Below are 14646 nucleotides of genomic sequence, written 5' to 3'. Positions count from 1 at the left end.
AACCTGTGAGGGAGAACTTGATTCTGACAAGGTTTAGGTATAAATATATTGCAAGATATATTGCAGTTTGAAACCAGGATGATTTTAAGTTTCATATGCCATTAATGTCCATCTTTTAGGTGTCAAAAATTGTTCTGAATTTCTAAGCACCCTAGTGTGTTTATTTTATTTTCCATTATAATTTTAATTTAGAAATAAACCCCGATTTAATTACAACAGAAAATCTCCTCAAGCTGAATTGTAATCCTGCTAAGGATTGTAACTAGGCTGAAAAAACTGTTTAGATTTTAAACCCTAGTCAGAACTCAAACAATCTTCTCAGATGTGGAAAACATTTGGTTATATTTCTGTTGCAGTTATCTTGTGTGTATGTGCTTCTGCTCTTTCCCATCTGGTTTGAAACCAGAGTCAGGGAATGACTGATAAAATACCATTTCTTTTTCACTATAGTGACTGAAAACAGATTGAAGAAATTCAGATATATGTCGGAACTCATTAAAGCATGACCACTTAAATTTATTTATTTTAAGTTGGAGGGGTTGCTGCCAATTAAAATGGCAAATTTACATGCAGAAGTCTATCTATACTGCTTTCTGTGTGGTGTGTCAGGCAGCATGTTCATTTGGGCATGGCAATGGAACAAAATCTGAACTGCAAAGACATTCACATGGCAGTGTAAAAAACACTGGCAGTGCAGTTTGACAGGAAAAGGGGTAATAGTTTTAAACGAAAAGAGGGTAGATTCAGAGTAGATATAAGGAAGAAATTCTTTATGATGAGGGTAATGAAACACTGGCACAGGTTGCCCAGAAAGGTTATGGATGCCCCATCCCTGGGAACATTCAAAGTCAGGTTGGACGGGGATCTGAACAACCTGGTCTAATTGATGTCCCTGTTCATTTCAGGGAGGTTGGAGATAGATGGCCTTGAAAGGTCCCTTCCAGCCCAAACCACTCTCTAATTCTATTTGATTTTGGCTCAATGTAGTTTTACAGTGATTTAAAGAAAGGGAAAAAGATGGAAAAAAGGTGAAAAAATCAAGAAAATATGTTATTGCTTAGAGTCTAAAAGTAGACAGTTCTGGAGACAGGAGAAAACTGCAAAAATATGGAACTTTGTTGTATTATATGACTTTTCTTTAGTAATTTTAATACTAGTTTGTGATATCAGGTGTCATAGTAACTTCATTGCAGAATTGGTAGAAGTTGCAGGAAACTTCTAAGGGAGAACTTAATTCCAACAATGCTTATCTTGAAATATATGACAGCAGAAAGAAGAAAAACATCACAGTGAAAGCAAAAAAGCTGGCATGCTACACTCACACTTCTTTCTTAAACACACTATGTATAAAGCATCATAATAAGAAATTAGAAGTGTTTCCTTGGTTTTCTCTGGGTGATTCTGAATAACAGGGAAATGGTGCTAACATTTGATTTGGCAAGAGGAGGAGTTTTCTTTCATTTCTTTCATTTATGAAGGCACATTTACCACAGTCATAATACAGAGAGACAAAGCTTCAGGTCTCTTACAAATTGGAGTGAATCAGATAGTAACAGTGGAGAGCAATCATGTCAGTACCTACTTGGGACACAAGATTCAACATATAGATTGTTGACATGTGCAATAAATAGCATTAGGATTGGTGATGTCAAGACTTATTCAGGGCTCTTTAGATGATGCAGGGTTGTGGATCATTGGCACAATAACAGCTACTGTACTCTGCACTTCCAAGGAGGTCTCAAGCACCCTTTGATGAGCAGGTTACTGGGACTTTGTGCTGCAGCTGATCCAGGGGACCCCTTAAGGGAATAGCATAATAATTTGGCTGCACACTAAAATCCTGCATAAAAATACAGGTGAACATTTTCTGTCTCTGAAAAGAAAAAAGATATTATTAGTTGAAACCTTGTGTTTCTGGCTTCTGAACAAATCGTAACTCACTTACCAGTCCCCACACTTGAGAATGGGATTTTATTATGGAAATTCAAACAGACCCTTAATTATCAAAGCAGTCAGAGGTGCCACTGTAATATATTAGCTTGTATTTTAAAAAGAATATAAACCTTTTTCATTGGAAGAGCTGCTCTGTGCTGTTGATATGCTTGAATTTATGCAATGAGCTGGTAAACAGCAAAATCCATACTTATCTTTACCAACACAGGCATTAGAGGTGAGCTCAGGGGAAAAAAAAAAAAAAAGGCGAGGAGGGAGGGAGGGAGAGAGAAACACAGTATTTCTTCATAGCCTAGGGTGAGATTAGAGACCTGTTGATGGCAAACCTACATACTGTCTTCTCACCTGGTCTCATATTCCAGCTGTGAAACAGAAGTGGAAGGTCAACATAGCAATAGTGTTTTGTAGTGGAAAACTGAGTTGATTTCCTCACATTCATTCAGGACCAGACCTCCAGTTCCCTCAGGATAATTGATTTTCATATAAATGTGCATTTCCCACTTTTGTGTGAAATGTACTTCTGGATTGAAGCACTGTAAGCTCAAAACCCTTGCACAAAATATTGCAACCCAGCATAAAGATATCAACTTTACTGTGAAGAATGTAAATGTTGTGGATAATTGTTTCAGGGCAAGATTTTGAAATATTTTTATTATTAATGAAGTATCCAATTTGTTTCAGAAATTTGTTTATCCCATGTAGTTGCAGTATTCCTATGTTCCCTGAACAGATAAGTGAATGGAAATCTAAGCTTCTGTGAGAACCAGAACAGCACAGCATAGTTTTGTGTAGATTTGCATCCTGTCTTCTACTGACTTTTGAGCCTTAAGACAGTGAGTATTTTTCAGTGATCAGTACACTTGAAAGCTCTCTGTTCCATGACGTCTAACAGAAACTCATATTCCAGCCTTTACTGCTACAAAGGCTCTCAGAGGTCTCATCTCCATTTTAAATCCATTTTCTCTAAACCTGTAGGAATTTCTCTAAGACCTCTGTTAAATTTCAAAAAAAAAAAAACTAACCATGGATTTGAATGCTGTTAGTGGGCTAGACAGACAAAGACATACAGAGTAAAGGAAACAATCTTCGGAGTTGCAAGAACCCGTTCAAAATACAAACCTTAAGGGGTTATAGTTCTGTGGGCTTTTTTCTTCTCCCTTTTTTTCCGTGTCTTAATAAAACCAGCTTCTACTAACTAGCATGTTCTGATTTATGTCAGTCCAGAGTCAAGGATTCAAGTCACAAGATTAGGGATTCAAAAGGCAGTAACTATTCTAGAGGCTTCTGTGTACTGGTTTTTAGTGGGAAAGCGAATGGCTGCTTTAATTTAGCCCAGCTGTTTATGGATCCTGGAAGACTTCAGAGGGTACATTTGTGGAACTGCTCCACACTCCCATAGGTGGAGGAAAAATGGGTATAGTAAAAGGATCTCCTATATTAGTTCAAGGATTAATGACAGCTGGAGGAACTCTTAGCACATTAGGACCAGATTCTGTCTTCTTTGCATTATAATGTGGAATAAGAGGCTGAAGATAAGAACATGAGTTTTTAATTTTTTTTTCTATGTAACTTAAAGGGTGACAGTTAGAAACAGCACTGTGTTGGGTAGACTATGGATTTATTCTTAATGTTCTGTGTTCTTAATATATCTGTATTCCATTGTCTGGAAAGTATTCTCAAGATGTTCTTCTTTCAAGAAGAGTATAAATCAGAACGATATGCTAGTCAAAAAACTCAACTCAATTTCTCATTCAAATCTATTTTGGTTGTATGTATTGCCATCTAATAGATTAAATATGCTAAACACAAACCCCTCATCCTGTTCTTCCTTGAGCACAGCCTCTCTGCTTCATATGTATGAAATTGTGTGAGGCAAGTGAGAACACATATTCAGGTCTGGAATAGAGGTCGAATTCTAGCAAGCCAATTGTCAGGATCAGTCACCACAGCATCTGAGTACCTCTTGAGTGCACAGAGGATATTTTAAGAGTGAAATTAAGTCTCTATAAAAAATTCTTCCTTTTATTTTTTTCACCTAGGTTTTTGAACAACTGATATTTAGCTACCTTTATCTGTTTGCTTTCACATAGTGTCAGGTTGTGTAGATTGACAGAAAAGCTAACCAAACATGCAAATACACAACGAATATAAGATCAATTTGAATTGAGCTTACATAAACTGAAATATTTATACGTTGCATAAAAGGGCTTCAAATTTGCAGCTTGGGAAACAATAACATTCACAAAAATGCTTATTGCTCCCACAATCAGTTTTGCTTCTACTTGCCCTGTGTTTCAATCAGCTCAGGTTCCTACAATCTCTTGCTGTGTGTTCTGAGGTGCAGGTCTGGGGACTCAAGGCCTCACTATGCCACCTCTGTGTATCTTAGCTCCTGCTGCTGCATCACCTTACTCTTTCACTTTTGGCACTTATTTAGTAAATGTTGTGCAGGTACATACTTTGACAAGTCCTTTACTCAGGGCAGCACCTCTCAGTGCAGAAATGCATAGCTGATTGTAATATTTGTACCACCAAAGGGCAGGAACCACTTACATTCAAACACTCAGTATTTTCAAAACAAAGGCAGTCCACAGATGTACATTTAGTCCTGACCCAAAGTGATCACTTTCTCAGGGGAAGAGATATATAATGTAGTCTCTGTATGATATGTCTTGCCTAAATAAACCTGATTGCATTATGTAGCCTCTCCTGTCCAGAGTCTGGAACCAGCACTAGGAGCTCTAGGAATCCTAAATAATGAAAGGTTAGGAACTCATCAGAAATCATAAAGAAAAAAGTTCAGTGCTTTATTACATGACTTCACAGGGTGGTTTGAGATTATGCAGCAATATAGAATGGCCTTCTAGAAAAAAATAATATTTCTATCTATGGGGCAGATATTGCTAAAAGTCATTTATTATTCTTGTACTCAAAAAATTGTCAAAATCTTAATCTCAGATTTTTTTCTTGAACATCCATTACTTAGAAATTTTTAATCTTGCTGTGATTCTCAAACTTACCTCTGATACTTCTCAATATATTATCAGCAAACAGTCCAGGAAATACATCTTAAGAATTCAACTGCCACCTTTAAATATTTTTCTTGCCTCTTAACATTTCTCTTCTACACTTTCTACTTTTGCAATTATTCTGTCCTATATGCTTTTTTCTAATCAAGTAGTAAAACTGCCACTGCAAGTTTTTGCTGTTTTGGATGTATAAGCAGAATTATTCTGTAAGTCTGTGAAAGATGCATCAAGGGAATCGGTAAAGTTTACTCCTCCTCCTTCATTTCTTGGCTTTGAGCTATAAAGCAGACCTCCTTATTATTGACAAATTTATTTTTTGGCACTCCCTTGTTGTCATAAATTGCATCCTGACCACATGAGCAAAGAGCACGAAAATGACAAATTAGGAAGCTGGCATCAAAGTCCATGCTAACCACATCCTTTGAGTTTGTCCCCTTACCTCATCTCTTTTACTGTAGTTGTTTTGGTGCCAAATGCATGCTGCCTTGTTGCCAAGTATGTGTCATTAATTCACAAGGAGTCTATGGTCATGTAGCCATATAACTGTTATGGTGGACTGTGATTGAAAAAATGGCAGCAGTATGAGTTGAAAACTGGGGTTTCTATGTGTTTTATGTTGGGATTTTTGCTCAGTAGCAAAAAGCTTGTAGCCCAAGGAAGGCTCATATAATTCCTATGCCTTTTAATTTATTGGGGGGGGGGCTTTTGTTGGGAGGTGGGTTTTTTTGCTTGTTTTGTTTATTTGGGGTTGGTTTGTTGGTTTGTTTACAAGGGATTAAAAAGATGGAAGAGGACAAATAAAGTTTTTAGAGATTTGTGTAAGTCATTAGATGATCAAACTTCAGTTGCTCATTTTTATTCATGTGTATCAAATATATCCCATGTAAAATCCTATTTCCCAGCACAATACTCCAGTTGTCTCATAGTACTTAATTGTGAAAGCCCAAGGTCAGATTTTCCACCTAAGTAGTTATGCTTCTGCATGTTTGTTGAGGTTGCTGGAGGATATTGCTCTGATATCTTAATAACGAGAGCACAGAAGATGGATACTGAGGCCAGATTTCTGTTAGCCATCATTTATGCCTTTTATTTTATTTTAACCCTCCATCCAAAAATGGTTGCCATGTTGAAGTGGAACTTGCGTTTTTGCTTCTTTCCTTAGTAAATCATATTTTTTAAGCCATGTTGTGACTCAATCAATAAATAAATAATGTAACTGTATATATATTATAAGAGAGGGATTATGTTCTTTCATAAATGTCAGTTGCATCCAATACTTCCTCTCTTTTAAAAAAAGAGTGAAATATTTTTGCTGTTATTGAATTTTGTATGTCTAATTGGTGGCAGGCTTTGTCCTTAAATAAATGCTCAGCTCCAGTTATAGTATCACTATATTATAAGAGTAAAAAATTCTAATTAAGATGATCTGTTTTCCAGAAAAAAGTTTAGTATATCAATTAGTCTGTTTTATCAGGGGGAACATTCCTTTCTCCAGCCCCTAACTCCTGATCAGAGCCTGAATGAGAAAAGCATCACAGATGCATGCTGCATTGGACAAAGAACACACGCATGCATTTAAATCATGTATATCTTACTTTTTACTGATGTAATTGTGAAATATGTCCTTTTTGCATTCATAATTAGGGGGTGGAACAGATGGTGAAGGCTTAGTTTAAAATAATCTGTCATTAAAATAACCCAGCCTACTGGTAATTCTTCACTCTAACTGGAGTTTAGGTCAGGGTAACAGGGTTTTTTGAAGCATTGGAATACACTAGAAAGAATTAGGGACTTCATAGATAGTGTGAAATATGAGGATATTCTCCAGAAGGACACCGTAGTAAGACTCCAGTGAATTAAATTTGCCTGTAGTGGGAATATGCAAAAATGGCTGGGACAAAATTCCTCTGACAAATATAAATCCATTTACTATGATGCATTATACATAAGTGCATATTCGGTCAAAGTGGTACACTTGGTTTCATATCTTGAAAGGAAATAACCTCACTATGTTTCAAATACTCTAAAAGGCAGTGAGTATTTTGGGTTAAAAACCTGTGCTTTACATTTTTGTATTATTCTGATGTCAGAGGATATAAATTATAATAATTTGCATTATAATTCCGGTGTGCTGTAGCTAGCGACTTTTAAATCTGAGTCTCACTTTCTTCGTGTCTACCACATTGACTTGCTCGTATGTGACAAAGAAAAACTTGTATCAGTCCTGCCTGGCTAATTTAGAACAGTTTTCAGGAAAAAGAAAACTGGTTCAATAAATCAGATAGTTGCATGTCTTTAAAGCATTTATTTTAGTGTTCCCTTCAAGATTTCATTCTTTAACAGCTTTGAAGAGAGCATATAGATTTCAGCATGGTATTATGATAAATCTTCTTGAGGAGGGGCAAGCATTAACATTTGTGTCGGTTCTTTTTCATCTTAATCCAACCTTGGTTAATAATCAGAAAATTCTACATAGTGGGTAAGAAGATGTAATTAACCCTTTGACCCCAGAATCTTAATTGGCGCCTGTTGAAAACAGTGGGGCAGTTAAAAAAAAATAAATTAAAAAGTAGCCTGTGGTGATTGAAACAGCATAATACATAATGGTTTTCTGAAATCAAAAGTAATAGAGAGCTTCAGCTTTAATCACATTTTGCATAAAGCCAGTAAGTGTAGTTTTAAACAAGAAGTTGCCAGTCTACCTTAAATTGGATTGTGCTCAAAATTGGCATTTGGGGTCACCCTGACCCTTTCTCAGCTGCCACACTAGATGAGATAGGAATAGGTTTATGACAGTCAACTTCATTCACTTTAAAATAAAAGAGAGAAATTAAGTCAAGAAAATTTTTCATGTATTCATGGCCTCTCCTTCGATGAAAGTAGGACATTACAAAACACAGTTACCTTTTCAGACTCTATTTTTATATTATACTTTACTCTGAAATGTCCAGAACAGAAATCCTTCTTCCTGTGAACTACATTGAAACTGTTAAGAAATTCTGTCTGGAAAGCACTGTGATCCTCCTTTCAAAATAGATATCTGAAAGCTTTCTCAATCCACTACCCTTCTCATTTATTTTGTCCTTAGTTATATATAAGCATTATGAAAAATACTTTCAGACATTTCTCATTAAAACAGAATTGTTTGTGAATATGTAGTATCCAGTGGTATCACATACTCTTCTCCAGTATATAACATAACCTGTGTTATGTTGCCTTGCACCTTCTCTGAAGTCTGCTGCTCTCTTGGCATGCACAAAGGACATACGCTTTATGAAAAATTGAAAAATTTCAACACGCATTACTTAAATAATAAATATTCATAAATAATACCTATGAATAACGAATGAGGCAGTCCTTCAGAACTACTGTTTGACCTGTAAAAGGAACAACAACATTGTCACAAAAGTGGTCCATCTCAGCCCTTTCATACTGGTGGGAGGAACTGCCTTGCATTGGAAGATGGCTATTTCTCCTCCTATTTTATTGTCATTTTTCTTAGGATTTGGAACTTGAGCTTAGTACTTGGAGTTTTTGTTTTAAGGTCTTTGTATTTTGGGCATGAAGGGAGTTAGGTGTCCATTAGCTGTTAATCAGTGGTTCTTTCAAAATACAATTAAATATAAACTTCCTCATTTTATTCTCTTAAACAAAATGCTGAATTTGGCCAGGAGTTGCACATAACCATAGCTTCAGAGAAGGGGGAAAAGAAATTGAGAAAGAATGACCATGACTCATTAGTCTCAGCTGGCTTAATGTACAGATTTTATGTCACAGGAAGTGACTAATCACATCCAAAGGTGTTGGTGTGCTGTGTTGGCCCTGCCAGTCCTTCGGTGCTCCCTCCTCAGTTACCTCTCTTTTAAAACTTGGGGGCAAAAGTAAGGAATATTCTTCCAGAAAAAAGGAGAAAAAAAGCCTAAACAAGTAAAGCTAATAAAGTAAAACTATTTAAAGGAAATGAGAGAATCTGAGTTAATGGCAAGGAAAAGTAGCAAGTGCTTAAGATCTCACTTCAACACCCTTCCAGTAGCTGATGACTTGCAAACTTTCTCCATGGAGGCTGAAATTTCTTTGAACAGCTATGTTGGCTAGAGATTGTTTGATTGTTTATATTTTTCCAGCAAAACTGGTGTCAGAAAATTTCAAAACTACACTGAATGAAACATTTCTGCCTAATCAATACTCAAAGCATTCTTCAAATTTTTGTTTCATTATGCCTAAATTCCTAAATAAGATGATGTGTATAAAAGAAGCAGAAAAGGCATCAGTGACTCAGAGAATTCTTTTTTCTCGTTCTTAGAAAAAATTGCCCAGATATGTCAGATAATTACACACTAATGCAGTGTGCTAAGCAGACCAGATGATGAATGTGCTTAAACTCTATGTCATTCTCTCAAGTAACAGAGCAAAGAGACCACACAAAAAGCTATATAAAAAACTGAGAAAAGGAAGGTTTTTTTTACATGATACACAAATGACCTATGAAACACCTTTCCTCAAGAAAGGAAGGTATCACAGTCATGCCAACTGCTAAGAACAGGTTTGTAAGAAACCTCTGGTCGGCTTGACATTGCCAGTATGGATATTTCACCACTCTGAAGCATCTCTGTACGTACTGCCAGACCCAGGGAAACTGACTGCTGCTCAGAGGCCTTTAGGCTTGAGTCGGTGTGACAATTTCTTCCTCTTTTTGGTGCAGAATGAAGTTCTGTATGGGTGGCCAGGGAGACAGTGTCACGGTTGTCAGTTCAACAGAGGGTTAAGCCAGTTTCCTCAAAGGAACACAGGACAAAGAATCAGGAATACTTTAACTAAGACCTGTAAAGATTTGCTTTTCTGAATAAGAGATTGTACATAGTGAGAGAGATCAGATGTGCAAAGGTCTTGATTGTCCTGGTATTGATCTAAGTTTGAACTTCACTGTTCCAAATATTCCACCTGTTATTGATGTTCAAAATTCAGGGAAGTGATGTTAATAATTTGAGAAAGAAATTATGATGATTTATAAGAGGCCATAAATTACTTGCATAATATAAATGTTTTTACATGAAGGAGATCCATGCAGATTTACATTTTTATTAATTCATAAATATAAATTAGAGTCTTTTTTAATGCAGTGTCTTTAGTGAGGGTTTGTTTTCCAATTTGCAGTCTATTATTTTTAGAAAACTCAGATTTTGCACTAATTCCACCACCTACTACATCAGAGATGGGTGAACTTTTCCCAAAGACAGCTTTTGACTAGCAGCCTGTTAGAAATTAGTCAAGAAGCAGAAAAATAAAAATATTAAAATCCTTCAGAAAGCACTGTTATGTATTTGCAAAGGAGTGGTTACATGATTTTGTCATTATATAGCTCCATCAAATTTATGTGCTTTTTCCTTCCAAAACTAGGCTAACCTTTCAAATGCTACAGTTAATATTTCCTTTACATGTTCTTTTATCACAAGGGGATATTTGGGATAGGATTTTTGGGATTTTTCCTTGTTCCTCCCAAAATTTGAGCTATTTCGTACTTTCCAAGCTACTTTTAGCATTTCTAATTTCTGGAATTTTGTGGTTTTACTTTTGCAATAGTCTGCGATTGTTTGCCAAAAATTATCCTCATAAAAGGCAAAAAGGCAAAGACATGGATGGTGTATGAAGGTAGTTTCTTCCTAATAAAGGAGAAAGAAAATTCCTACCTCTATCAATAAATTACTCTTATTGATAGAGGTATACTCCCTTCTGGATGTGCAGTGTGTGTCAGTTTAGAATATAGTCCTCTGTTTATTAACTGCACTCATGTTTCAAAAGGTGTGCATTAATCGCTGCAATTGTATTTGGTTTTTGCAGTTGAAATGGAAACCACATCCAAAGACTTGAACCTGTCAAAGAAAAATCTGATCTAGACTTTTACACCAAAAGGATGAAATTCATAGCATTTCTAGAGACCTAAGCTGTAAACATATTTGACAGTAATCTGCTGATTGGCTTTGTTGTCTCACAAAAGGAAAATGGTGTGTGGGTATATGCATGCATGTGTGTGCGTGTGTGTGTAATCCTCAATTAATTTACAAATTATTGAGGTCCACAGCGATTTGAGTGATGGCAGGATTTTATTTTCTCCTTTTGAATTTTTGGAAATGGAAATTCTCTGCTTTGATTCTGAGCAATAGGGGGTGATTTTTTATATACACTGCTCAATTGGAAGGTTATGTGTTTTCCTTATTTATTTCTTCATGAAGAAAATAATGAACATTTTATTCTTTTACATTTCTTCTATCAAGCAAATGATATAAATTTTATACAGTACATGGCAGATATAAGCATGGCAGTAAAATAACTTAGTAATATACTCATCAATTTGGACTTAGTAATATACTCATATGATGCTTATTAATATGTAGACAGAATACAAAGGAATTGTCTTAAGGGTTCAAATAAACCACTCTCACAAAAGTCAGAATATTTTCCTCAATTTATTCTGTGATGCCTTGTTTGAATCTATTTCTATTTGTAGTTTGGAATTCTTTAATAATCTATTAACTCTTTTTTTTTCCTCTTATTCTGTAGTCCCTCGATGGATTTGTATTTGCACTAAATCAAGAAGGAAAATTTTTGTACATTTCAGAAACTGTCTCCATCTATTTAGGCCTGTCCCAAGTAAGTACATGCTTTCAATTCTAGAACATAACTGTGTATGATGCATTCTTCTGTTTATTATTATTAAGCAAATAATAATTTGGCTTCTGTGTTTTCCATGGATTATTGAATAAACTGCTTAAGGTGCATCCCATTCATCCTGAGACACAACTGAAAAATGTGTCTATAGTATTGAATGCTGAGATGTGTAAGAAAAGTTTTTGCCACAAAGGATCATTATTAATTTATCGAGAACAAATGAAGTTTCTTTTCTCAGTTGTTTTGAACTTTAAACCTCTATACCTGATAGGAAAGGGACACTCTAATAGTACTTCCCTTGTGTCCTATTACTGGATGTTTATGGAGTACCCTGCATTATCCAGGGAGCTGACACGATGACAGGGAGTCATTTGGAGTCAAGAAATGCTGAAAGAGGCCATTAAAATGTCTTGCAGGGAGGGTTCCAACAAGGACACATTTTGATGCTTTCACCAATGCTCACTAATATGAAAAGATGAATTTGTAAAATGTAGTAATTTGAAGGTGGGCTTGGTTTGAGATTTTTTGTTTTTCATTTAATTGCTGACAACTGTTTTTCAAAGATTAAAAGGCAGGGCAGAAGTGGGGCAAAAGTTAGTTGTTAATGCTCATTCCTAATCCTGCAGCATTCAGAAATGTTTAGGCAGGATAGCTTCTTTCTGCTTTCACTTAGAAATGAAGCAGAAATATTTTGCATGATGATTTTCAGAGAGAAACCATCTACTTCTACTGCAGTCACCCTGAGGAGGAAAAGAAAAACTGAAATAATACTTATTTCAGATACTTTAAATTGGGGCCCACACAGCTATGAGGAAGCAACTATTTCCATAGGCTACTTACTGTTAGTTTTGCTGTGCCCCACCAACAATTAAATGGGAAATATTAATATTTGGTGACCAAAATAGACTAATTTTAAATATTATCAGGTGAGAATATGAATAGGGCTTATTAAGTCCTCAAAGAATATGCAAGCAATTGGCTGTAATAAGTTCAGTAATTGTTATTTTGTGCTGGCTTTGGCAAACCAAATGATAGAAATGGAAACAAGAGCTGTTTCTAGCTCATATCAGTATTCTTGTCTCTCATTCAAGTCCCTCATTTTGTAATAGACTTTAATCCCTGACTTAATCTGTTTGGGAGTTAGTATCAAGAATCTCACATTTTGAAATTGGTGCACCACCATGTTGCTAATACAGTAAAGAATTGGAACTTTAATGTTTATTATTGTCTTATGTTCATATTAATCTGGTTTATGCATAGTATCCAACAAAGTCTAATAAGCCAGTAAAGAAGAAGGATGGATAATTAGTTTAAGCAGGTAAATGCTAATTAGGAAACTCCTGAAAGGCATCCATTATACACTAGCTTAAAACAAATTTTACAGCCCTGGTTAGTGGTGTAATCCAAATTCTGTCAAGGCAACTGCATTTTCTGTAATTGAGATGTGTATGTTTGCTTTGCATAACAGATGGCTCTGTATGCTTAGACTGATAGCTAGGAAAATAATAATTGCATTATTCTGGCCAAAAGAATATTAGCTCTTGGGTTTTGGCCATTTCAGTCAGTCCTCCTGCCAGCACAGCATATGCACATATATGGATTGGATTTTCAAGGAAATTGATGCATCTGGAATAGTGTGGCCATCTGAAATATCATCTGTTCAAGAAAAATTTGGCTTTAACCCTATGTTAGTCTCTTGTTAAAAGCATTTTCTGCCACTGTCTTTCAAACTACAGAGTTGATAAATCTCTCCTTGCTCTGAACTCACATCATGTTGTTAAGCCTTTACTCTCCATCTTGATCCGTATACATTTCAAGAAAGGGTTCAGATAAATGAAGCAATTTTCTTTGCATGTTAGAGTATCGGAAATATCAGGGCAAATATTTCCATGTGTTCGCCACTGAAAGTACTGATGGAAAAACTACCATAAATCAGAACCAGTACTGTTGTCTTTTATAGAATAATGAATTAAACCTACTGAGATTTACTAAAATATCTGAATTTTTTGCTTTTCTTCTCTTCTGTCTTTATGGAGACATTTGGTAGTTCTAAGACCTACAGTATTTATATATTTTTGATATATTGTTCTCTTGGTACAGCATTATACTGCTAGTCTCTTAATAATTTTAAAAGGAGTGCTGTAGGTACTTCCTACTAAATCACTAGTCAAAGCTTATTAGTTGATAAAACTATTGGCAAGTCTATCCCTGGAACCATTTTTCAAATATACATGGAAATGCTACAGTTTTCACCATACCAAACTTAAAATTCTCATGACTTCTGAATTTCTGGGTTGGTGCTATGTAATACATGTGGTTTTGTATTTCTTGCACTGCATGTAAGCATTGATATGTTTTATGCTGATACTCCAAAACTTTATATTTATATAGAACCTCCAGGCAGCGTTGCACCTAAAGGCATTATAATGTACATTATTATTTGAAATAGCTTAATCAAGTGCTGCTTTTGGATTCTTACTTTCTGGCCAAATTATTTCTCCAAGACTTCATCCTTGTTTGGTGTTGTTTTGTTGGTTTTTTTAGTTTTCATTTTTTAACTAGCATGCATGGAAATAATGTAAAATATATTTTGTATTTGCAAAGCAAAATCTCATGTCTCCTAGATAAAGGAAAACAGTTCTTGTATTGAATCTCAGCAGGTGACAGCAGTTATGGTAGTCAATTTTACTCTTTTCTGAACATTTAGAGCCAGTGGTGCAAAACAAATGGATGCCAATGTTCTAAGATAGCTGCAGGACTAATAGCAAACAAATCTGATAAAACAATATCTTGGAAGGTAGCCTGAAAATTATAATAATAAAGTTACCCCTGGCAAAAGTAACAGTACAGTTGAACAGTAAACAAAAATTGCAATAAATGCCCTTTTGACATTACTATGAGTATAACTTATATGTAGACACCTATCGACATATATATTTTGAAATTTTTTTTTGTATAATTTATCTTCCCACTACTGCTAACCAAGAATTTTAAGCTA

General features: G+C 35.4%; 1 protein-coding gene across 7 annotated transcripts in view; it reads left to right on the top strand.

Moving 5' to 3' along the window:
* Positions 1–14646, top strand: part of NPAS3 (neuronal PAS domain protein 3) — a 597300-nt gene that overhangs the window by 402142 nt on the left and 180512 nt on the right. For all 7 annotated transcript variants that reach the window (XM_074542694.1, XM_074542697.1, XM_074542696.1 and 4 more), the window contains one exon: positions 11541–11630. In XM_074542694.1, the coding sequence (XP_074398795.1) occupies positions 11541–11630 (90 nt within the window). The remainder of the gene's footprint in view (positions 1–11540; positions 11631–14646) is intronic.

The sequence above is a fragment of the Zonotrichia albicollis genome, chromosome 6 (assembly GCF_047830755.1).
Source record: "Zonotrichia albicollis isolate bZonAlb1 chromosome 6, bZonAlb1.hap1, whole genome shotgun sequence".
In the NCBI taxonomy this organism is placed as follows: Eukaryota; Metazoa; Chordata; class Aves; order Passeriformes; family Passerellidae; genus Zonotrichia; species Zonotrichia albicollis.
The sequence above is the reverse complement of the archived record's forward strand: the minus strand, read 5'-3'. Positions and strand labels throughout refer to the sequence as shown.